Source organism: Lynx rufus, unplaced genomic scaffold, assembly GCF_022079265.1.
Source record: "Lynx rufus isolate CCGP_SWC_20201006 ecotype Redwood Valley unplaced genomic scaffold, mLynRuf1.p SCAF_5, whole genome shotgun sequence".
NCBI classification, from domain to species: domain Eukaryota; kingdom Metazoa; phylum Chordata; class Mammalia; order Carnivora; family Felidae; genus Lynx; species Lynx rufus.
In genome coordinates, this window is record NW_025814867.1 from 14,266,404 (window position 1) to 14,290,820 (window position 24,417).

General features: G+C 40.2%; 1 protein-coding gene across 1 annotated transcript in view; it reads right to left on the reverse strand.

Annotated features, from left to right (window-relative positions):
• Positions 1-13,700: 13,700 nt before the first annotated feature.
• Positions 13,701-24,417, reverse strand: part of ZCWPW2 (zinc finger CW-type and PWWP domain containing 2) — a 144,057-nt gene continuing 133,340 nt past the window's right edge. The window contains exons 9-13 of the mRNA XM_047100386.1: positions 22,624-22,757; positions 19,334-19,436; positions 17,037-17,133; positions 15,731-15,840; positions 13,701-13,777 (exon numbers count right to left, since the gene is read on the reverse strand). Of these exons, the coding sequence (XP_046956342.1) occupies positions 13,701-13,777; positions 15,731-15,840; positions 17,037-17,133; positions 19,334-19,436; positions 22,624-22,757 (521 nt within the window). The remainder of the gene's footprint in view (positions 13,778-15,730; positions 15,841-17,036; positions 17,134-19,333; positions 19,437-22,623; positions 22,758-24,417) is intronic.

The following is a 24,417-nucleotide window of genomic DNA, read 5'->3' on the forward strand; positions in this document are numbered from 1 at the left end:
AAGGTAGCTGTCCTGTGTCCGTGGGATGCTCCGCATGGCTTATGGAGACTTGAGCCTGTCACAGGCTTCATTTGAAAGCCTTATCATGGCCTTTAAAATCCAAGTAAACTACTTTCATAAAGTCCTGTGAAATAGGGATGCCATTTTTGTTTACTCTTTTCAAGAATTTAATAGCTAGAATGATTTTCCCTTCCAGGAAAGGTTGTGTTTACCTGTTTATTTTTTCCCCACATTGTAGTATGAGGTCTTGAAATAATATCTGAAAAACATCTTTTCTGGAGCTTAGGGGTAAAACTCACTATTCTATCATTTGGGGGACCACTTTATTCTCTTTTCAGAATACAGAATTAATTTTGGTCTCTTGGCCACTTTAAATAACCACATTTTCTTTTTTCTAAGGTGTTTTAAAAATGTTTATTTAATTTTGAGAGAGAGAGAGAGACAGAGACAGAGAGAGAGAATGAGAGGGGGAGAGGCAGAGAGGGGGGACAGAGTATCCAAAGCAGGCTCTGCACTGACAGCAGAGAGCCCAATGTGGGGCTCCAAGCTCACACAATATGAAATCATGATCTGAGCCACAGTCAGATTCTTAACCAACTGACCCACCCAGGTGCCCCCCATTTTCTTTTTTTATGAGAATAAACGAGTATTTCCAACTTTGAGTTCCCTGCATTCACATTTTAACTTTGTCTTAATAGATTTGAGACCAAAAGAAATTTTGACTGTTCATTTAAAAAAATTAAGGACTTAACATTAAAAAAAAAAAACCCAAATAATTGAAAAATGGACACAAAAAAGTGCACCATAAAAAAAGATGCATGATAAATGGAGCTTCCTTCATATCAGATTTTCATTTATTCTACTACAAACTGGAAAGAAAATACTTAGACTTACCTAACTTAAGCCATTCAGCCAGTAACTCTTGAAAAGCTGTGCTACTTTTCTCACAATGTCTTCTCTGTAACCCGCCTCCTGTTTTGGGGACATATAGCAACTCTTCTAAAAACATATGAACTGGGGCGCCTGGGTGGTTCAGAAGGCTAGGTGTAGACTTCAGCTCAGGTCATGATGTCACAGTTTGTGAGTTGGAGCCACATGTAGGGCTCAGCCCTGACAGCTCAGAGCCTGGAGCCTGCTTCAGATTCTGTGTCTCCCTCTCTCTCTCTCTGCCCCTCCCCTGCTTGTGTTCTCTCTCTCCCTTTCTCTCAAAAATAAATAAATAAACATTTGAAAAAACATGAATAAATATGCTATAAGGAGTGATAATGGAACTTTGTCATTAAAATCTTTTTTAATGTTTATTTTTGAGAGAGAGACAGAGACAGAGACAGAGAGACAGAGCAAGAGCGGGGAAGGGACAGAGAGAGAGGAGACACAGAATCCAAAGCAGGCTCCAGGCTCTGAGCAGTCAGCACAGAGCCCAACGGGGCTTGAACCCACAAACCATGAGATCATGACCTGAACCAAAGTCAGATGCTTAACCAACAGCCATCCAGGCACCCTATCAACTTGATCATTTTAGACAAAGACATGCCAACCAATTTGCTAAACAGTTTCAGCTCTTTACTTGGCTCCAAAGGTGTTTTTCTGTTTTGCAATTGTATTTATTTTTAAAGACTTTAGTTTTAAGTAATCTCTACACCCAGGGTGGGGCTCGAACTTACAACCCCGAGATCAAGAGTCACATGCTCTACCGACTGAGCCAGCCAGGTGCCTCTATAAATTTATTTTTAAGTTTAATTTGACTTCAAGATAACCATGAGTTCCTAAAAGCTTGAAAACTCAGTGAAAGCCAGGGCACAGAAAGAACACATGTTCCAAAAATAACTTCCTCATCACATTCCTCCACCAAAATGAGTGGGAAAAGGCACCGATGTGCCATTTTAACCCAGGGACAGGCCCAGCAGTCACTGGGAAAGCTCATCAATAGATGACAAGTCAGCAGTGTTGGCACTTATGTTTTAGGCAACGGTTAGCCATGAACACCAATGAACTCTGCAAATGGCTGCAGAGCATGAAACTCAAACGTGCACTTACGAAGCAGATAGGGCTGGGCACAGCCGTCCTGCATCTCTCTAGCCTCAGGCATTAGTATGGCTGGTAGTCACCATGACTTCAAAGAGTAAGAGAAGAAATGTAGACTGGTCAAATCACATACACTGGGCTATGGAGCAAGACAGTATGTGTCGTGTGGAAGGCCACAGTTCCGGAGCCTGGCTGAATCGGAACCCCTGCTTGGCTACCAGACTGGGCAAGTTACAGAAGGTTTTTGTGTGTCAGTTTTCTCATCTGTAGAACAGGAACAGTAGCAATGCCCATCTCACTGAGTGGCTACGAGGATTAAATGTGTTATTTCAAGCCTCTGCACAGACCACGGTGCCGGGAACATAATAAGCGTCGAGTGAAGTCAACTACCATCATTCACGTAAAGGAAAGTGGAGTGTCAAAGCAAATACACACCAAGTCTGATTTTTAAACTCTCGATAATTAAGGCCTTCAAAATGCCATTTACACCCATCACAAATTTTCTTTCTCTTGAAAAAAACATTCAATTGAAAAAAAAAAAAAAACACACAAATTCAAGGGCGCCTGGGTAGCTCAGTCGGTTAGGCTCTCCATTTCAGTTCAGGTCACGATCTCATCGTTCATGAGTTTGAGCCCTACGTCGGGCTCTGAAATGAAAGTGTGGAGCCTGCTTGGAATTCTCTCTCTCTCCCTCTCTCTCTGCTCCTCCCCTACTCATGCTCTCTATAAATTAAAAATAAATTAATTAAAGTAAATAAAATTAATTAATTAAAATAAATAAATTTTTTAAGAACTCACTTAGCTTTCCTTGATTCTCCACCATAAACTTCCCATGGTTGTTACTCTGAAATAAAACAGAATGAGTGTCAGACTAGAAGATGCTGTCTGCGTGTCTCCTATCACCTGGTTACCATCAGCCTGATCATCTCAGTCCATTCTAATGTGCACAGCAGGCCAGAGGCCTGGGGAATTACCATCCTTCAGAAGAAGCCCTTAACCAGTGGGAACGGGTGTATAAATACCCCGGGTTCCTCACGCCCTGGGTGGGATAGCTCTGAGGCACGTGCCCTATGCTGGCTCCCAGGGTTCCCCAGCAGGACTGAACTCCAGTTGCCCGTGGGGGTAGCTTGCTGACAACACAGCTTCGGGGACCTCTTACCTTCCCTGTGTCACTTCCCCACCTTCCTACTATACTGTTTTGTCTGGCACAAATGATCTGTGTTAGCTATCCCAAATAAACCACTTGAGCCCAAGTCTTATCTGATTCTGGGGGAAACTCCAACTAAGACAACCAGCAATACAAACACACAATCTACAAAAATGTGTTTTAAAACATATTTGTCCTGAAATTAAAAAAAATTATTGGGGCACCTGGGTGGCTCAGTCAGCTGAGCACCAGACTCTTGATTTTGGCTCAGGTCATAATCTCATGGTTCATTAGATCAAGTCCCACGGTGGGCTCTGCGCTGAGTGTGGAGCCTGCTTAAGATTCTCTCTCTCTCTCTCTCTCTCTCTCTCTCTCTCTCTCTCTCTCTCTCTCCCCTTCTTCCCCTTTCCCCTGCATGTGTGCACTCAATTTCTCTCTTTTTCTCAAAAAACAATATATATATTAATGCACACCAAGCAAATTTCTCAAGAAATTCCAACTTATTCGTAGAATTTGTTTTGAGCTTTAGATATTTAATGGTTTCTGAAGAACTTTTTATTTCTTTTTAAAAACCTTTGGCTCACAAATGCTATCACACAGTGAACATTTCTTTTCTTTATTTCAATCTCATTTGAGACTGAGAGAACAGCTTTGACCTTGTTTAGAGTCACTTGAACTCTGTGGGCTCCAAGCTAACTTTTTCTCTCACACCCCAAGCTCCATTTACTGCCAACAAAACATGACTTTCTGGTTCAAATAAAAATACCTTTGAAAAGCCTTATAAAAAGGTTCATAAGATGTGTTGGTGTTTCAAATGGATCTGAGGTGTATAAATGAATCAGGAACACAGATTAAGTTTCCTTTGAAATATAGTTTCCAAAAGAAAGGAGTCCTTGGGAGAAAATATTTATGAGGATTTACTGCTTTGTTTTGTTTGTTTGCTTGTTGTTTTACTTAAAACAGTTAAAGGAGTGCCGAAAATTTCTCTTCAGTAAAATTACCCTTGAATTATCTTTAAATTTCTTTTTTTAATGTTTATTTTTGAAAGAGACAGAGACACAGTGTGAGCAGGGGATGGGCAGAGAGACAGAGAGAGGGAGACACAGAATCCGAAGCAGGCTCCAGGCTCTGAGCCGTCAGCACAGAGCCCAATGCAGGGCTCAAACCCACAGACCGTGAGATCATGACCTGAGCTGAAGTCAGACTCTCAACTGACTGAACCACTCAGGCGCCCCTGCTTTGAATTATGTTTAAATTGCTGTTTAGAGACAACCATTTCTCTGGAGAATAAATATTTAAAGTTCTTGCTACTTAGAGAACCAAATTCTTGAGTTTCTGTCAATCCAAAAAAATTGTTTTAATGTTCTTAAATCAAATGTCTTTAAGGATTACGCATTTAACACAAACAGATTTCAGCATATGTTTACATTTATGCCAAATTTATAAGGTCATTGGTATTACAGTTCATAAAAAAATAATTTGAAAGAAAGATTGAACTTTCTTTACTTTAAAAATTCATTTGCTTGCTTTCCATTGAAGTTAATGATTTTGGTAAATCATTATCATATTCAAGTGTCTCTATATTTTAAACACTTCATATTAATTAAATATGCACCAAAGAGAGATTTTTTAAAAATTTGTTTTTAATGTTTATTTATTTTTGAGAGAGAGACAGAGTGTGAGCAGGGGAGGGGCAGAGAGAGACGGAGACAGAGAATCTGAAGCAGGCTCCAGGCTCTGAGCTGTCAGCACAGAGCCCATTGTGGGGCTCGAACCCACGAACCGTGAGATCATGATGTGAGCCGAAGTTGGACTTTTAACCGAGCCACCCAGGCACCCCACAGAGAGATATTGTTAAAAATTCCTTTGCCTATGCACAACTAGGCTAATAAAAAAAAATCTGTAGAGATTTAGAGAACTCGCTTTCATAACCTATGAGATACAGTAAACACATTTAGAACTGAGAAAAAATTCATTATAAATGATACTACATATGCCTGGTCCTCAAGTATTTTAAATTAATTTGCTTTGATAAAAATGTACAGCAGTAGGTTTCTGGGTAAAGTATTTATTAAGTGCATTGCCTTTTGGTTATTTGTAATATTTTGCCTCATAATTTGAATAGCCTCTTATTTAAGAAGAAAAACACGTACAGTAATTTTTTTTCAGTACTAATCTTTTTTCTTTAAATAACATACTGTTATTCCTTCCCACAAACAAATCCTAGTCTTTAAATAGTTGTCCTTTCTCCTTTCTAGTTATATCTCAGTGGCAATCTCTCTATTCTCTTCCCCCTGCACGCGCGCGCGCGCGCACACACACACACACACACACACACACACGTGCACATGCTCCAGTATTTCTGTCTTTGCATCTATTTCTGTGTCTCTTTCTGGCTTCCTTTCTGATTCTTTCCCTCTACCCTACTCCCTGCCTTCCCCTATGTCTCCCTCTCTATGAAATCTACTCTAAAGAATTAAAACACAAATAAAATAATTCATTAATTTGCCAAGATTATGTTTATGAAACAGAGCAAGCAAGAAAGAAAATCAGTCACCTTTGTATCAAGAGAACAGCGATTGCTGCCATAGGAGAACGTGCAGGAGCTCTTGTTTACGTGATAATTTAAAATGTTGAATGTGAGTTTAAGTTCTGCATTATGCCTCTCAGAGGGGTGTTTACCTATTAAAGATAAACTTGTTTATCTGAGGTGAAATGCAAGATTAAAAAATTCAGATGTCTATGAAATACAAACACAATTTCATTTATTTATGATCACGAACATGCTGTAATCAAAGCAGAACTCATTATTCAGTGATCATTCGATTCATTGTGACATGTGTTTCCTCCAGCAAGAGAGGGAAAGGAGGTGAAACTTGCAGCAAAGAATGACAGAACATTTAGGAAACAGAGTTTTATTTGTTCTTCTGTTGGGAGAGCTAATTACTCATCGATTTGAGACCTAATGTCTTGATGAACATATATTGATTGAGCCTGATTATTTCCTGCAATGTCAGAAACACTCACACATATTTGTGTTACTACCAAAGCTATGTAATTTATTGGTGGGCACTAATGGCTTTAATGAAGTCAGAAAGCTTCAAGTGCAGAAGTAATGAAAGGAAGACTGCAATCAGTGAATTGTCTAATTCTTCATTCCGGCTACAAATATTAGCCTATTTTGACTCATTAGCTGTGTTCCTGTTTATATCATGATTCATTTACATAAAAAGGTCTGTTTAAATTACACCAGTATCTGGTGCCCTGTTCAAATTCAGAAAACCAAGGGAAAGTGGGGTCCGAGCCCCTGAGACAGATTTAAATGTGTAGTTGGACTGGCGAGAAATACAAGCTAACTCGTGAAATCGGCAACAAATGGCGGCCTCAGCCTTAGCCGTGTTGGCCCAGTTGAATGTGCCACATTCTTCCAGTCTCGTGGCCTTTGAACTGGCCATTTCCTCTGCCTGGGATGCTCCTTCACAGGTACATGCACAGTTCTCTGCTCAAATGTCTTGACAGACATTTGATATGACATTTGATATCAGACATCATGCCTTCCTGACACCCAATATCAAATATATAAAGTAGCATGCCCATCTTTTATTGTTCTGAGCTTCATATCTTCACTGACCTGGTCCATATTTATATTTTCAATGATTATATGTCTTATCCACTAGCATTTACTTAGTTCTTTTTTGTTTACTGCTTTCCTAGAAGAGTGTCTGGTGGGCATTAAATATTTGTTGATTTGACTAGAAGGTAATTGTGAAGTATTAACATCATTTATTTTGGCTAATATCTCAATATCATGCAGGTCACTATGAGAAATGAAAGATATGATTCTTTTTTTAAAGATGCTTATAATCTATTTGTTGGTAAAAGCCTGTCACACATTATATTAGTTATCCGTTGCTGTGTAACAAATTACCCCAGAACATTAGTAACTTCAAACAATGAACATTTATTATCACACACAGTTTCTGTGCATCAGGAATTGAGGAGTGCTTAGCTGAGTGTTTCTGGCTCAGAGTGTCTCATGGGGTTGCAGTCAAGATACTGGCCTGGGCTGTAGTCATCTGAAGGCCTGACTGGTGCCAGAGCATCACTTCCAGAAGAGCTTAGTCAGGTGGCTGTCAAGTTAGTGCTGATGTTGGCAGAAGGCTTCAGTTCCACCACGTGGACCTCTTTTAAGGCTGCTTGAGTGTCCTCATGACGTGCGGTTGACTACTTCTGGATGAGTGATCCAAAAAGAGAATAAAGTGGAAGCCACAATGTCTTTTATGACCCAGGCTTGGAGGTCAGAGTCTGTCATGTTTGAGATATTTTGATGGTTACACAGGCGAACCCTGTTCAGTGTGGAAGGAGCCAAACAAGAGTGTGAACACCAGGTGAGAATCGTCTTAGAGACTGGCTACCACACATGAAATAAATAATGGCATATACATGCCCATGTGTAATTAAGTGCTACATGGTAAAAACATTCAAGGTTCAATTAATTTTGAGAATCTAGACTTATATAATTAGAAAGGCTAAGTTGGATGGCAAATTTAACCCTCATTTGGGCAAGGGTGTTTAAACATTTATAAACAATATTTATTAAGGCCCTGTTTTCTGTGCTAGGACCACAGATTATGAATAAAGCCCAGACCCTGGGAAGGGAGTACTCATAGTCCATTGTGTGGAAGGTCATAATTTTGGAGCAATAATCATTTTGAATGAATTTAAATACATTTTGCAGGGCAAGAATTATCATCCAAAACCAGTTTTTCTCTGGGCACTAAAAATAAAAATTACAGATACACAAAATAAGCACATATGTGGATGGAAAATAAAAGTCTTCATTGTTCTCATTATAAGCAATTTCAATTTAATACAAGAAAGGTGGATTTTAGGAATCATCACCTAAGTAATCTAACATCAAAAACTCACCAATCGTGATTATAATACACCAGCAGAAGCCATGTGACTACCTTAATAGAAGTATTCAGTGAAAACTGGTCTATTCTCTCAAGCACCTCGATTTCCCTACTCCTCCCAAATTGGAATGCAACTTCCTAGATTTTTAATTTTATCAGCCGAACAAAACGTTTTCCAGACCAATGACTTGCCCTAGTATTTGTCACAATGATTGACCAAAAGGACATCTAATGTCTAAATCAAGTGACCATTGTTTCTTTTCACATTTGCCCATTACCTGGTTTATTATTCTTATCTCAGTCACCTTTCAGCCTGAGTCTATGGCCTATGTTAATGCTAGTCTTCAGCCTTCTCTAAGGAATTAGAAAAAAAAAACCAAAAACCTACCATCTCATAGTCATTTAGTCGATGTTCTTTAAGACAGAGATTAACCCAACGCACTGTTTTAAGTAACATAAAATTCAAGTAGAAACCAAACCCCAGTCTAGCAGAGAAATAGACACACACCTCTGATGGAAGATAATAGATGATAGCCACAAAAAGCCTTGCAACTGTGTAGACACTCTGACTTATTAATTCCTCTTCTAGAAAAGAGTTGAAAGAAAAGGTACACAAAGATAAAATGATAAGGATGTTCATGACAGAGTGGTTTATAATTGTATAATTAAAAATCTGGAGGGGCACCTGGATGGCTCAGTCAGTTAAGCGTCCGACTTTGGCTCAAGTCATGATCTTGAGGTTTGTGACTTTGAGCCCCATGTCGGGCTCTGTGCTGACTCTCAGAGCCTGGAGCCTGCTTCAGATTCTGCATCTCCCTCTCTCCCTGCACCTCCCCCACTCATGCTCATTCTCTCTCTCTCTCTCTCTCTCTCTCTCAAAATAATAAACACTAAAAATTTTTTTTAATTAGAAAAAAAGAAAATGTGAAAACAAATTAAACATCCATCAAGAGAGTATTTTGTTGTATGGATAAAAATACAATGCAATCCTTAAAAATCATGTTATAGAATAATATCTCATGGCATGGGACTACATTCACAATATATGGTTAAGAGAAAAAGGCTATGGAAATAACTATGTGGTTGTTGCTCCTTATGTGCATTTAAGAGTACATATTTATTTGGAAATAAGATTGTAAGAAATTTTTAAATGTCACCAGTGATTTATCTGTAGTTGGTGGAATTGCAGGTGATTTGGATTTTCTTATTGGAATTTTCTCTTACTCTTGTTCCTCTGCTATCTCCAGGACAACATGCCTGGGCTAGCGTGTTGCAAGATGACAGGTGGTGCATAAAGCAGAGCTGAGTTGCCCCATTTCCCCATCTAAGACTGTTAGCTGGTCCTCGATAGGTAAGTGAGCCCACCTAGTATGAGCCACAGAAGAACCACAGCTGAGTAGACCCACAGCTGCCCACAGACAGACAAGTGAGATCACCTGAAAGTAGCCAAATTGGCTGAACTTTTCAGGCTCCCAAGCTAAGAGACGTGCTTTGTTGTTTGCCATTGGCATTTTGTGGTCACCTACTACCCTGCATCACTGTCGCGATAGATAGCAGATAGAGCTAGAGCTTGTCAGGGTTTGGGGAACTGGAATCAAAAAGCAACAACCACCTGAGATTCAGTCCAAAGGTGCTTGAGTATAGAGCTTGTTAGAAAACATTTTTGAACAGGCTAGACCGGCAGAAAGTTCAACATCAATCTAAAAATAGAACTGCTGTTCTCACATGTGCGAGGCACTATGCTATGGTCTGGGTGGGTCACAAGTGAAAGGACATGTAGGCCCTACCTCCTGGAGCTCACAACCGCAATAGCGGGAATTTCCGGACCCAGATGCTGCTCTCAGAGAGTTAGCAGCAATTGTATTAGTACACTACAGCACCAAAGAGCTTCAATTTGCTGAAGTTGGTTAAAAATGCATTAGCTCTTCTCCAACATGATTCTGAAAGCACAGTAAAATCAAAAAGTCTGTTCAGCTGCCCGATGAACTTGAAGTAATGAGGTCTATAAGCTGACTTGAACAGAAGAAAATGATATTAAGCTTTCATGGAGGACAAATGAAAGTATCTACCTGTAACCTTGCTGACAGCCAGAGACCCTTTGCCATTTAAAACTCTGCTGCTGTGGTGCATTATTCCCAGGCAGCTGAGAGTTTAATAAGACTTCGCAGAGACACCTAACCTTCCGGTCCCCGGCTGCCTGCTGGCAACCCTAAGGCACTCACTGTGGAAGCTGACAATCCGAGCTAACATCAGGGCACGGATTTCCTCAGACACAGGGGCACAGGTTGGCATAGCAATGTCTGCCTGCTGCCCCTCCGTGCATGCAAATCGCACAATGGTCTGGTTCCAAGCTGGTCATGGTGCCCAGCACCCTTGGGTGTTTGATCTTGGAGACTGTGGTGGTCACCGCTCTTCATCATTGCACTAACCTGGCTCCCCTGCTGAATGAAGAGCTGCCATTTAGTGTGATATACAAGGCTTTCCTTGAGCAAAGCCCAACCTGCCTGGTCCAGCCTTAACTCCCAATATTCTTCGTATCACACCCTCCACCCCCTGCACTCTGGTTACCCGGCTTAGGTATTTGCTGTTCCTGCTTTTCCCACCTTTGTGCTTTGTTCAGACTGTGACTTTCATCGTCTCCAGCCAGCCCACTCTTCCACCTTCCAATTCTGGCTTTGCTTCACAGGTCTCTCCCCAACTAGACTGTAAAAATAGTAGTGATACTTACATAACATGCAATGTGCCAGGAACTTTGCTAGGCACCTTGCCCATCTTAACTCATTTTATTCTGTTCAACAACTCTAGGAGATGAGTGTTATTACTATTATTATCATCACCATCATCCCAATTCTCAGATGAAGAAAGTGAGGCTAAAGCAAACTGCTCAAAGTCAGAATCAGCTCCACAGGTTTGGAGATCATGTGTGTCTTGTTCACTGTCATATTACTAGCGCTTCGCATGAAACCTGGCCCATGGTATTGAGTGAAGGAATGAATAAAATGCCACCATGAAGCTGTGTCTGCAGTCAGAATTAATCTTCCTCTCCTCTCCTTTCACAGGTCTAGTCCAGTACTTAACATGTAAGTACCTAACACATAAGCTCGTAAGGTTGGACCCCCATTTCCAAATAATCTGCACTTTCACACTTCTCTGTACATCCACACCGTAACCCTCCTTTGCTTGGAAGAAGTCAGGCTTTCATAGATCAGGTAGTTTCCAGCTCTGGTGTTGCCTGAGAGCAGCTGCTGCTGAGAGATGAAATTAGGAGTCCATGGGGGAGGTGGAAGAAAGACCGTTGGCGGTAGTTGGAGGCTGTGTGGCCAGTCCTCTACCCTGAAGAAGCACAAGGCTGCTCCCCTCTGCAGTGAAAGGGCTCCATGAGCTTGCTGGCGCATTTAGAACTCCTATCCAAGAGGAGTGTCCCTTGCCAACCTCCCCTTCTGTGCCTCCCACACTTTGGCTTCATCACCGCAGCAGGGGAAGTTATGGAGGTCACGGAGGAACAGGGGGCGATGGATTGCAGCCAGGAGACTCAACAGGAAGTGGAGAGCATAAATCCTGGTGATCCCATAGAGGACCTGGGGTCTGATCCAATTGTATTGGTAAAAGCACTGAGTCCCCTTAGGTCAAGACCTTACGGGGTTTAAAGATCAGGTGTCATTGTCATTGGCCCTCTCCGCAATTCAAGAGGAACCAAAGCAGGGCTTGAGAGGGGAGCCCTAGTTCTGGCTTAACTCCCTCCATGAATAGCTGTTGGCAGCTGAGGGCTAAAGCTGTCTGTAGACGTCAGACTCCGTAGGGTGGTTTCTCACTTCCGGCAGGGGGCACCTGAGACTGAAGGAATCGTATTAAAGGATTTTGTAATTATTGACTCTCAGCTATCTAGAAAGAGAACTCCCTTCTGCTTTTAGACATTCCATCTTCAAATGCATTTTCTGCTTTGTGGAGCACCTATATTTATTTACATTCTTCCATCACTAGATTGTAAGCTCCAGAAGAGAGGAGCATGACCATACTCATATTTCTCTTCTGCCTGCTCCTTTCCCTCTGCAAACTGCAAGAGGCTTGTTGTACAAAATTTTAAATCTATGTAATTTAATTGTATGTCATAATAAGCAAGTGTCATTGCCAAAATAGACTAACTCTGGCCATATATTTTGGTGAGCTTTCTGGCTTTCAAAAGGTCTTTGGAGCCAGGGCCTAAATTCCAACTTGCTGGAGGAGGGCATGCTGAAATACAACCCGTGCTCCCTGTGAAAGGCATCCATACGTTTATTGGAAAGCATCTAAAATGCCACAGAATCTGCCACTACTCATCAATACTGAGACTCCCCCCACCCCTTTTCTTTTTTAACAGAATGAAGAAAACAAGGTGATTTAAAGCCATAGCTAAAATTCAACAGTGAGGGGCGCCTGGGTGGCTCAGTCGATTAAGGGTCCGACTTCAGCTCAGGTCATGATCTTGAGGTTCGTGAGTTCAAGCCCTGTGTTGGGCTCTGTGCTGACAGCTCAGAGCCTGGAGCCTGCTTCGGATTCTGTGTCTCCCTCACTCTCTGCCCCTCCCCTGCTCATGCTCTGTCTCTCTCTCCTTCAAAAATAAATAAACATTAAAAAAAGTTAAATTTAACAGTGAGATAGATGTCCCTTAAAAGACAGACATTGCTGTTAACACGCTCATCAGAGAGAGGGTCACATGCCGCCAGTGATGGTTTCCAAAACTTAATTTTAAAAAAGAGAAAAAAAAATTCTGATATTGATGACGGTAGATGGAGAGATACAAGAGTAAGACAAGTGATCATTTCAAATGCATAATTACATTTTATCTCAGTAATAATTAATTGCAGTGTACTTAAGCACATACTCAGTTTCCTTCAGAAAGAATAAATAGAAGATAAAGTTGATTTACAGAGCATTTTCACATAAAATCTCATTTATTCCTCACAACAATGCTTTTGTTTAGATAGTTCCATCCTCATTTTACAGAGGAGGAAACTAGATGATCATTCCACCACCCACCTAGTAACCACATCATTAAACAATATAGACAGTTATAAAGGGAACGGGATCTGAACAAACAGAAATGTACTCGAATTCTGGCCTTTCCATTTATTGGTCATGTGACTTAGGCAAGTTGGTAAAATCTGAACCCAAAACTAGATTTAGCAACTTAAAATCCTTTGATACAATACCAAAAGGGTAAGGAAGACTTGGAAGACTTGAGGAACAGAAAGGGGATGGAAATATATGCACACTTTTTTTTTCTTTTTTGGCCAAATGAGACATTTCACCACTATGGGCCTATCTACCTTTTGTAATTATTATAGAGTCTAAAAATACTTAAAAAAGAAGTGACCCACTCTTATGAACTCTTAGTGATATTTTGGTGGTGCTGATATCCTATTAACTTATAATATCTCTATATATGCTGCCTCCGTGATAAAGCAACCTGAGGCTGGGCAGGGAATGGGCTAAGCCCCATCAGTTGAAGAGCCCATCTGGGCCTGATCCAAAAAAAAAGCTGGAAGGGTCACTGGGCAGGCGTTGGGCTAGCACGCTGGGTCCAACCCAGGAGACAGGGCTATTTTGATAGAAGCTCCACCCTAAGGAGAAAACTACCCATGGGTCAGATACAGCTGGAAAGCTGCCACAGCTGGAAAGCTGCCACCACACCCGACCTGTGAAACTGTTGCTGGAACCAAGAAATCAAGTGTATCAGTTAACTACTGCCACAAAAATGCTGTGTAACAAACAACCCCAAAACTCAGTAGCTAAAAACAATAATACTGTATTCTATTCTGGACCTGCAGATCACCTGGGGCAGCTCTGCTTCATTCTGCAAGTCTCTGGGTCTGGGTCTTCTCCCGGGACTTTCATCCTCCCTGAACTAGAGGGCTTGTCGCGGCATGTTCTTTTCAAGACAATGGCAGAGGTACAAGAGGTAAAGAAGAAACACCAAAAGCCGCTTAAGGCCTTGACTATGAATTGGCCCCATCACTCCAGCTCTATTTCATTGATCAAAGCAGGAGGCCAAGTGCAAAGTCACAAGGCCCGGTAGTAGTACACTCTGTCTGTGATAGAGCCATGATAATTATACAATGCAGGGAGATACAAAGAACTTGGATCAGGAACTCAATCAATGACTGTCCACCTGCTTGGCTACATTAGTCACATCTCTCCAATATGAAAACAGCCCATCCCCATCAAAGGACACCACAAGTCTCACCCAATCATGTATCAGGCTCAACATTTAGGACTTCATGATTTACATCTGGTCCAGATATGAATTGGACCTATAAACTGAGAAGACAAATCACAGGCCCCACCCCCTTTCCACACCCACACAATATGCATTGGTATAACAGAGACAGGAAAATCACAGTAAACACCTCATTCAAAATGAAGAAACTTGTTCCTTAGTGATTCTGAAATCCTTCTAGGCAAATTAGCCAAGTTTCCCTGCCAAAGGAGGAGGATATGTTTCTTCATCAGACCTTGGTCCTGCTCCCAGGGGAAGGGAAGGTGAGCTGGGGGTGGGGTGGAGTCTGGTAGTGTAGGAGGAACATCTTTGGTCCATTGTTCTCTACAGCTCCTAGCTCTGTCCTCTGAGACTTCCTTTTCCATCATCTTCCTCATTTGCTTCTGAAGAGGACACTGAAACTTCTACTTCTTTTGGGTGGCTAAGTTTTCCTAGCCTATTTCCTACATAGAAAACTGGGGGCTCAGGGGTCTTTTTTCCCCTCTCAAACAGTTTCAGTCTCATTTAGTTCAGGCTATTAGTACTTAAGGTGGTGTCAGTTTTTCTACAACTTAGTGGGTTTTCTATGTATTTGATTCTAGTCCATTCTATGTGTCAAAACCACAGTTATTTTCAAGACAGGCTTTTCTCTCCAGATTTAATTACTAGCACTTTGGGCATGTCAGGTGGCTGCACTACTATACCTTTCAGCTTTGCAGGAGGTTTAAAAGTCATTTTGTAATAGTTTGTAATGTTATTAGCCACACCCCTGATTGGGTCCTTACCCTGAGGCCATGTTTTCCTGCAAGCCCCCTAGATTTGGTCTTTGTCCCTCTTTCTGTGATTCAACAACCAACCCCTGGACTTGATCACTGTCCCCAGGCTACATTTTAATTTGAGAATCTTTTTCTGGTTGGAGAGGCTGAAGATTAAAAAGTTTTATTTTTTAACCCAGCAACTTCTGGGCTGCTTGCAAACTGCGTTTTATTTTGTTTGGTTCTGAGCATATCTCCTTTCTCATAGTATTTTCCTATATGCATTTAAAAGAAAACAACTCATTCTTTCAGAATTTTTCTTGGAAACAAGTTTCTCCTCTCTCTCCTACCCTTTCATTTGCTGCTCACTACTCTGCATGCCTATACCATGCAATCACTCAGTGGGTGGGAAAATCCTAATATTTAGATTTGCGTACATAGAATATCCCACTTGGACCTTAACGTCAAATTTGTCTTTACTAAACAACTCTTTCAGAATTCTACTAAGTGACAGCAAGAGTTGGCTCAGCCCTAAAAAAGAACTTAGAATTTTTTAATTGCACTATGTTTAGACCTCTTCTTGGAACCATACAGAGGAAGAAATAATAGAGCAGGATTTGGATATTTCTATTTTGGATTTTCAAAATCTTACCTTTGTCCCTTGGAATGTCCACAGATGCAAATTCTACTGGTCTGGAAGTATCTGGAACAGAACTATACCAATTCTGAACCCCAAAAAGTGGTGGAGTTATGGAACGCCAGCTATTTGGTAGAGGCATTAGGTTATAGAATGGTTTCGTTCCATGAAAAGCAATACACAGTTCACTTCAGTTTTCATGAATAAAAGTTTCCTCCAAAAAGAGCTAACTGCCAATTTTTTCCACAAAGCCTCTAGATAGTTTATGATAGTGCTTCGGTCTATTAGTGGACATATTAACTATCTGTGACTCATCACCCTCCACTGCAGAGCCAGGAAATTCAAGGCTGTAGACACTACAGACTTTTGCAAGTGCAAGGGTGCACTCCTCTCTTTATCCCACTGGTGGCAACAAGTCAAAATACGTAGCCTGTCTCCACTAAAGATAGAGCTAAGCTTCTTACCACTGGAAATACCTGCATAAATTCAGCTTCTGCATGAGGCAAATGGACCAGGACTTCCTAGAATATAGGGCAACAGAGTTGGCTTTGGTGTTTAACTTTCCACAGTCTGTAGCTCTAAGTGGGGACTCAGCTTCTGGTGGACCCAGCCCTTCCATAGGTTCATGGAGGCTACAGACTAGCTGGTCAATTCATTGCAAAGAGGATTAGTCAGCCACTCCTCAAACTAGACAAAGAGGAGGTCTTATTCCAACCCAAAGGCTCAGGCAGAAGGTCCTAACATATTGCTTTATAGCTCCCATATCAAACTTGGTATAACTAGTGTGCTTAGAATTTAATCTCCCTTGATGAGCAGATACAATTTCCTTATAATGTCCTCCTCTGGGCCTAGCAGGAGGCCCTAGCTATAGAGGCAGGGTACTGTCCACCTCCAGGCCTGCCCTGGGAGTCAGCATAGTCAGAGAAGTCTTTGCCCCAGTCCCCCAGAAGCAGGTGTATCACCTCAGGTTCTGCTGAAAGAAGCACATTTAGGCTTTAGGCTTTAGGCCTAGGATAACCAGGCAGAGGCAGTCAGAAGAGAAATGCTTTTGAGACAACAATCATGGTCATGACTTGCATAGTTTTCTGTGTGTTAAGATTGCTCTATGCATTTTATGTCTATTCATACATTTCCTTTCACAGCAACTTCTACTCTATAGATGGAACAAAGCCCTGGCTCAGAGAAGTTAAGTAACTTGCCTCAGGTCTCCCAATGAGTCGTCGGCAGCACCAGGACCTGAAGGCAGGCATCATGTTTCCACAGTCCCACTGCTATGCCCTGGTGTATGTTGAGTGGCCTGCCCTGAACATGGGGTCTTTACCAGAAGGTAGGGTTTGCCAGCCAGGCAGGATTCTCAGCCTTGAGGACAGAGATGTTAGTTGACTGCTCCTTCATCTGTTTTCCTGAGCACATTCTATCTGGAAATTTGAAAGGCTATATTCTCACATGGACAGAGGCTCCCCTCTGTCCTCTTCTTGGAAAAGGCCTTTTCCCTAAGAGCCTCTTCTTGGAAGGAGATTGAAGTTTCCTCTGCAGACAGAGCCAACCCAAATGTTTGTCCTCAGGACCAATTTGAACTGCCCAAGTGCACAAAGACTTCAGTGGAAATTCCGGACTTCTGCAGCTTAGAACATGGCAGAGATGAATTCAGTCTGGAAATTTCAGTCTTACCCATGGACTCTAACTTGGAAGAGCACTGGCTATTCCACCAACAGGAATTAGCTGCAAGTGATCTAATTAGTCTACCACCTGGGGGCTTAGATCAAACACTCGAATTGTGGGTAAAGTCTTTCAAATACAATTGTAGTCATTTTATTGTTGATTCTAAGAAGTAACAGGAAAATGGGATCGATTACTTCTTGAGACATTTTGTAGGCTGTGAATATAAAATCATAGCGGCGAGAGAAAGAGGCAAAGTTTTTCTGAAAGGCTATGGAGTAAATTCTGTTAGAAGAAAAAGAGGAAGCCTTAGTTTCCACTGTTTGATACCATTTAGAAGTAAATATGATGCAGTGAGAGAGTAGTCATAGTCACTCTGGCTCATGGCGTGGTTCTGAAAGGCAGGCTCTGTCAAAGCACGAAGAGTTTCGAACCTTTGCTGAACTCACACAGTTTAGCCCCAAACTTGGTATCTGCCCCACGCTTCTAATCTGCACCTATTCTGACCTTCGGTGAACAGCACTGTGAATACAAGAACCCTGAAGTCGACCCCACCTCCCCCCTACTGTCGCATGCCTATTTCCATTCTCAAAATCCTAATAATCCATTCATTGATGTTAATGCAGCTGGAAACCATTCTGCTCTCTCCATATAGCACCACCATATTCAGGTTCGCATAATCCTGCAACTGGATTTCCCAAGCAGCCTCCTAACAAGGAGCCCTGTCTCCAGTGCTCTCTTGCTCACTCTATTCTCTGTGTTGCTGCTAGTGTGATCTTTCTGAAATGTAAAAGGGACTCCACGGTCTAAAACTTGTCACTTGGCCCCTACAGGTACACGTTCCTTAGCCTGTGTACACAGTGCTACTCATCTGCTGTGGCTACCTTCACACCAGCATGTGGTTACTCCAGCTAATTCAACTAGCAATAGGTCCAAGATGCTGAATTGCTTTCTCTTCTCTCTTCAAGCTTTGTTTTCTGTTTCAATGTGCTTGGAATGCCCTTTCCCTGATCCCATACTCCCAAGAGAGACATGGAGAGAGAGCGAGAGTGGGTACTGGAGATGGATGTGCGTTAGAACACTTATGTGGAAGGACACCCCCTGAAACTGCTCATGGGAATCCCTATGGAATGGGGTTTCAGGGAGGCGTTAAGGAGTGGTATTGTAGGATGTACTTTTTGCTGTCCTATAATGCTGAGAATTTTTTTATTGTGAGTATGCTTAACTTAATCTTATATTTTTCACCATGTTTCCCATCCTCACCTTCAGAGATACTGATTTAATAGGGAAGCATCCAGGATTCTGATCTTCCACAGCCTCCCACCTCCACTTAATCGGGTTTTGGAATCATGGTTGAAATGATTATTTCCAGTATAAGGCAACTGACACCTTTGAGAAGAATCCCAACTCTAATATACAATATTTTTTTTATTATTTCCTTTTATTTTATAGTAGCTTAATTCCACTACCAATACACATACTCAATCTCTACTATGCTTGAATTATATGGAAGAATTATAATAGCCTTGACAGCCATCTAAATAGCCACATTTGAATAAAGGGCCTAAATAATCATTGTAAAGCACGTGTTTGCACAGTAAGTTTCATAAACCATTTTAAAATTAAGGCAAACAAGAAAAAAAATCTACAAATACAAATATCAGGGTTTCTTAAATGCTAAATTGTTTTTTTAAATCCTAAATCTTAACACTAACTTGAAGACCATTTGATTGGCTCTCAAAACAATGGATATTCTAAAAGCATAAAACAGGAAGTTGTTACAAATAGCAGCTTTGGTATAACATATACCTATCTCCCTACATGTTTTCAAGTTTTTGACTTTGGAAAAATATAAACACGTAACTTTTTATAACTAACTTTTGAAAATATCAATAATACCTTAAAATTCAGACATTAGAGCATCTATTTCTTTAAACTTGTTAGTTATATTTTCAATACATTCTCCAGCTTTTAATTTTATCCCATCAATTACAAGACAGTCTTCTTCATAGTGGTTTTCAAATGGACCGCCTGCAGGAACTTCAGGGCTGCATTCAGATAACTGTAAAAATAACCATACAATTCATCAGAACGATATCAAATTTACTGGAACACCGGCTTAATTATTTGAACCAAATGTAAAGTAGTCAGTAACTCCACAAGCCACAGCAGTTACCCAAAGTGTTCTGTTATGCTGGTGGTCAAATAATGATCCCCATGTAGAGTATAATGTACAAGAAATGTGTTCACATAAGAATAACTTATTATTCAGGTCGTATTTCTTTCCCCCAATATTATACATTTTTAGGTTTAATATTACATGTTGGAAAAACATGATCAGTTTCATTCTATGACTTTTCTATATTTATTTATTTTTATAATTATTATTATAGGGAATACAGCTTAAAACTGTTTGAGTCACACCTTCTATGCCTATCTTCTCCTAAGCCTCTGCATGACTTACAAATAGCGATAGCCTGATCTAGCTCGGTGGGAAGAGACACAAGTAAAAACAGTGCAGATATACATAAACACATACAAGATTTATAACTTCAAGATTCATTAAAGGTAGAGATAACTTCCATGAAATTAAGAAAAAAAAACACATGTAATTTATACAAGTATTTTCATGTAACATCAAAAACTGTACCTTTTAATACAAATAATTATTCACCAAACTCTGTTTTATTTGTATATGGCTTATCTAATTTGTGAATTATTCTGGAAGATTTTATAAAAATCTGATATTAATTTCCTCTTCTTGCTTACAAAGTTGGGGCATGAAAACCAGTGTTAATATTAGCTAAGGAAGAGCATAATTAGGAAGGTGACTCTACTGAGGAAAATATTCTCATAAAACATTTCAATGACAAATAGAAACGAATTTTGATTATCCATGTGTGTATGCTTTCTTTTTTATGTTGTCACTCTCGCTCATTGGTATAAATGCTTGAGAGTTATCAACCTCAAACCTGATACATGAAATGAAGAATGAAAACACCATCAAATTTACAACTTTGAAAATAGCTTAACCAAATCTGCTCAGAGAATAAACATGCTTAGCACCTTAAAATTATCAGGTGGCTCTTTTTGGTGTGTTAGCTTATAAGAGGCCACTTTCTCCTACAAATAAAACACAGCTCCAGCGTTAAGCAGTGTTAACTTTGGAAACCATATTAATTTTCCCTATTAACTTGAATGAATGAAGAAAGAAAGAAAGAAAGAAAGAAGAAAAAAAAGAAACCCTTGTGGTGATCATTTCTTTTCTTTTAAACTGAAAATTGTCCCAGCTTTGATAGTTGGTTTCATTGCTATTCTTCTCATTTAAAAGTGAACAAGGCCCTAAATATACAGAACCTGGTGTGAATGCCAGACTTACAAAGCTCAGTGTGGAGAATGGCTTATGAACCAGTCTGCAGGAGGCACTCACCTGCCTGCCAGCAAGTTAAGATGGTTAATTTTTATAATTCTTAAGTGGCTTTTGAAAGCATAAAATATTGCAAGAATCTAAAACAAAAAGCAAGCTCCTGCCTGGTGATATATTAAAACTATGTATTTTACCTTAAGGAATAAAAATCCAAAGTAATTTTCTGTTCTATCAAGTTACTAGTTATAATGGTAAAATAGAAGCCAATTCTGTGGCTGTAAAAGCTCCAGGACATCTCTATAAAAAATCAACCTGGCTGTATTTTTGAGAAGAGAAACTGCAAACACTGAAAACGCGTTGCACAAAACCATATGGTGCTCAAACAAAGCACACATTTGCTGGAAAAGACTAATTGCATATTAATTATACGTCTATAACATATATGTTGCTAATCTACAGATCCTGTTTGACAAAAGGTAAGATCTGTAGAAAGAAAAAAAAATTTTTTTTTTCAAAAAGGAACTCTAATTGGAAAAATGGCATTCACAACGGTACAAATTCAGGCACAAGTTGATATTGCTGGTGCTACTTAAGAAAACTATAGTTTTCAATGTGGTAAGAGTTTTAGCATTCATTTTATTTCCTTTTGGTGTATTGCTCTCTTTAACTGTAAATCTTGTATATTTTGGTTTCCAACTTGGTAAAGGAGGTGTTTACGAATCATCTTTATTCTTGTTGAAGTTCTGAATGAAATCATGCAATTGGGAAGTCTGCCAAAGTGGGTAAACAACCTTGTCCATGTATAAATCCACCTTTTCCAGCATCTGAGAAGAGACAGACTCGGGAATGGGCAGTTGCTCAACAGGAGAATGTGGGAAAAGAGAGGAAGTAAGGAAGTCTCAGCACTTACTCTCTCCAGGGACTGCCATTGCCAATTCTCATCTGTAATAACAGCTAACCTTGGGTGTCAGTTACTATGCAAAGTACTTTTCCCGGTTTGCCTTATTTAACCCACAAAGAAATCCTCTTGGGCAAGTGATAAGCAACTGTGCCAAATTACACAAGTCCTCCCTGGCAGGACTGGGCTTAGGACATTGGTATTATATTCCAGAGTAAGAACTCCCAACCAACTCCCAATTCCCAACTCCCAAGTCCAGTGTTCTCTGGACTCCAGGCACAGCATATATCTAAATGAATGAATGAGAGAATGAATGAAACCTCTCATACCTACCACACTGCTGCTCTGTATTAATGACCTAGGCTTGTACCCTCATTTTATTTGCACAAACATGGAGCTGATGTGCTGGGAAGTTTGGTAATTTATGTTATCACATATAAGAACTGAATAAAGTAAGCATGCATGGCCTTTCTCAGTCCAACATAGCTAGCCAAAAGGAAAAAAAAAAGACAAATCTAGTTATGAATGGTGAAAAGTATTCCAATGAAAAATTCTACCTCCAGTGTGTTAATAATGAGGTTTGTCCCTACAGAAGTTGTCTCTGTGCATGAACCAGGCAGGGCAGATTTCCTAGCAAGCTGCTCTTATCCAGCCTCCTCTCCTGACTGTGAAATTGGCAGCGGTAGGCAGTTCTCTCTACGGTGGCACCCGACCGACTACTGTGAGCTCCTTCCACTCTTTCTTCATCCCAACCTCAAAGATCCAAAAAACAAAGGGCTCCTCCACACTCACAGATTTTTTTTTCAAAAACTGATAGTTGTATTCTGACCTTTCAACAGGTTACTAGTTTATTCACTTCAGGATAATCAAGGGCTCAAATTTCAGAAGGGAAAAATGTTTTTCATATAACTAAAACGTACAGCCAGGAACAATTTCTGCCATTGACAGAATCTGGACTTGCTATTTAGGCCTGATAATGATTACCGGTGCTACCTTTTCTCCTGTATTCACTTCTTCTCCACGCTCCTCTTCAGACTCATCAGGCGCTCCTGTGGGCTCTAGTGCCTGCTGTAGCATTTGCTCCAGCTCTTTTAGTAAAACTTCTGTCTCAGAGACAACTAAAAATCATCATTAATATAATAGAAAAAATGCTACATTTTAATTAATTCAATCTAATCCATAATCTTAACCAACTCAAAAGAGAAAATCTAACTGTTACAAGACAAAAAACAAATATTTTGTATAGTTCTCACATATGGCCTCTGCTTAATGCAAAATAATTAAGGATTTCCAGGTGAATATTTTCCAATTATTCCTGTCAAAATGTAGGTGATATTCTTGCTATGTGTAGATCATAAAAAGCTCACTAGAAGTGTCTTGTTTTGCTTTTTTTTTTTTTTTAAATCAGGGCCAAACTAAATTGTTTTTTATAAACCAGAGGTCAGCAAACTTTTCCCATGAATGGACACAGAGTAAATATTGCAGGCTTTGTGGTCTCTGTCACAACAACTTCATTCTGCTGCTATAGTGCAGACCATACACGTATACCTAAATAAATGAGAGTGACTATGTTCCGATAAAACCTTATTTACAAAAACTAGTGGCCTGTGGGCCAGTTTCCCATGCCTACAATAAACTATTAAAACTACTGTTTAAAAGGAGAGACGATGTAATTAAGTGGTCAGGCTAAACAGAGGCTAGTCTACTCCTAATCCGAATACCAACACATCTTAATTGCCTAATATATGTATTATATATATGTGTGTGTGTATATATATATATATATATATATATATATATATATATATATTTAAATACCACACTTACAAAATTTGTGTGTGTGTGTGTACTACTGTGACATGAATTCACTGAATTTGTGGACATAAAATAATATCCCCACAAAAGAAATGAACTCCTATTAAATAACTCTATAGACTCAACTACTGATTAATAACATGCAGTTGGATTCCTGACTTAAATAAAATAAACATTTCTGTTTCATATAGACTTGTTGAAGTAAAAATCAAGGAAAGAAAGCCACATGTGGCCTGCTGTCCTGCACAACAGACAGATGGAGCATCTGAGAAGTCGTTCCAAAGGCAACACGATTCAAAGCGAAAGGCCATGAATACACACCCCATTATTTTCCACTCGGGTGACAAAAACTGGACATAGTACCCTCTATTATCCACCATTCTTTGGCAGGACACCAAAAATCCCACTATGTAGAACATCTAAAAGTTCATGGAGGGGCGCCTGGGTGGCGCAGTCGGTTAAGCGTCCGACTTCAGCCAGGTCACGATCTCGCGGTCCGTGAGTTCGAGCCCCGCGTCAGGCTCTGGGCTGATGGCTCAGAGCCTGGAGCCTGTTTCCGATTCTGTGTCTCCCTCTCTCTGCCCCTCCCCCGTTCATGCTCTGTCTCTCTCTGTCCCAAAAATAAATAAACGTTGAAAAAAAAAATTAAAAAAAAAATAAATAAAAGTTCATGGAACATGAAAACAGACCCACGCAGGACATATGCTTTGGAGCTAACCTATTATCAGTGAATATGCAAGCAGGGCATTCTCAGCACTAACATTCAGTTTTAATCTAATTGTTGAACATATTTAAAATTCTTCTAACTAATCATGTTTAGGAAGATTGCATATGTATATGCATCCCTTTATGTGTGTGTGTGTGTGAACACACACACACAGAAGTATCCTTGTAAACTAAGCATGTTTAAAGGTAAAAACCAGAGATTATTAATGTGAAAAGTCTTATGCACTGTTTCCTCCA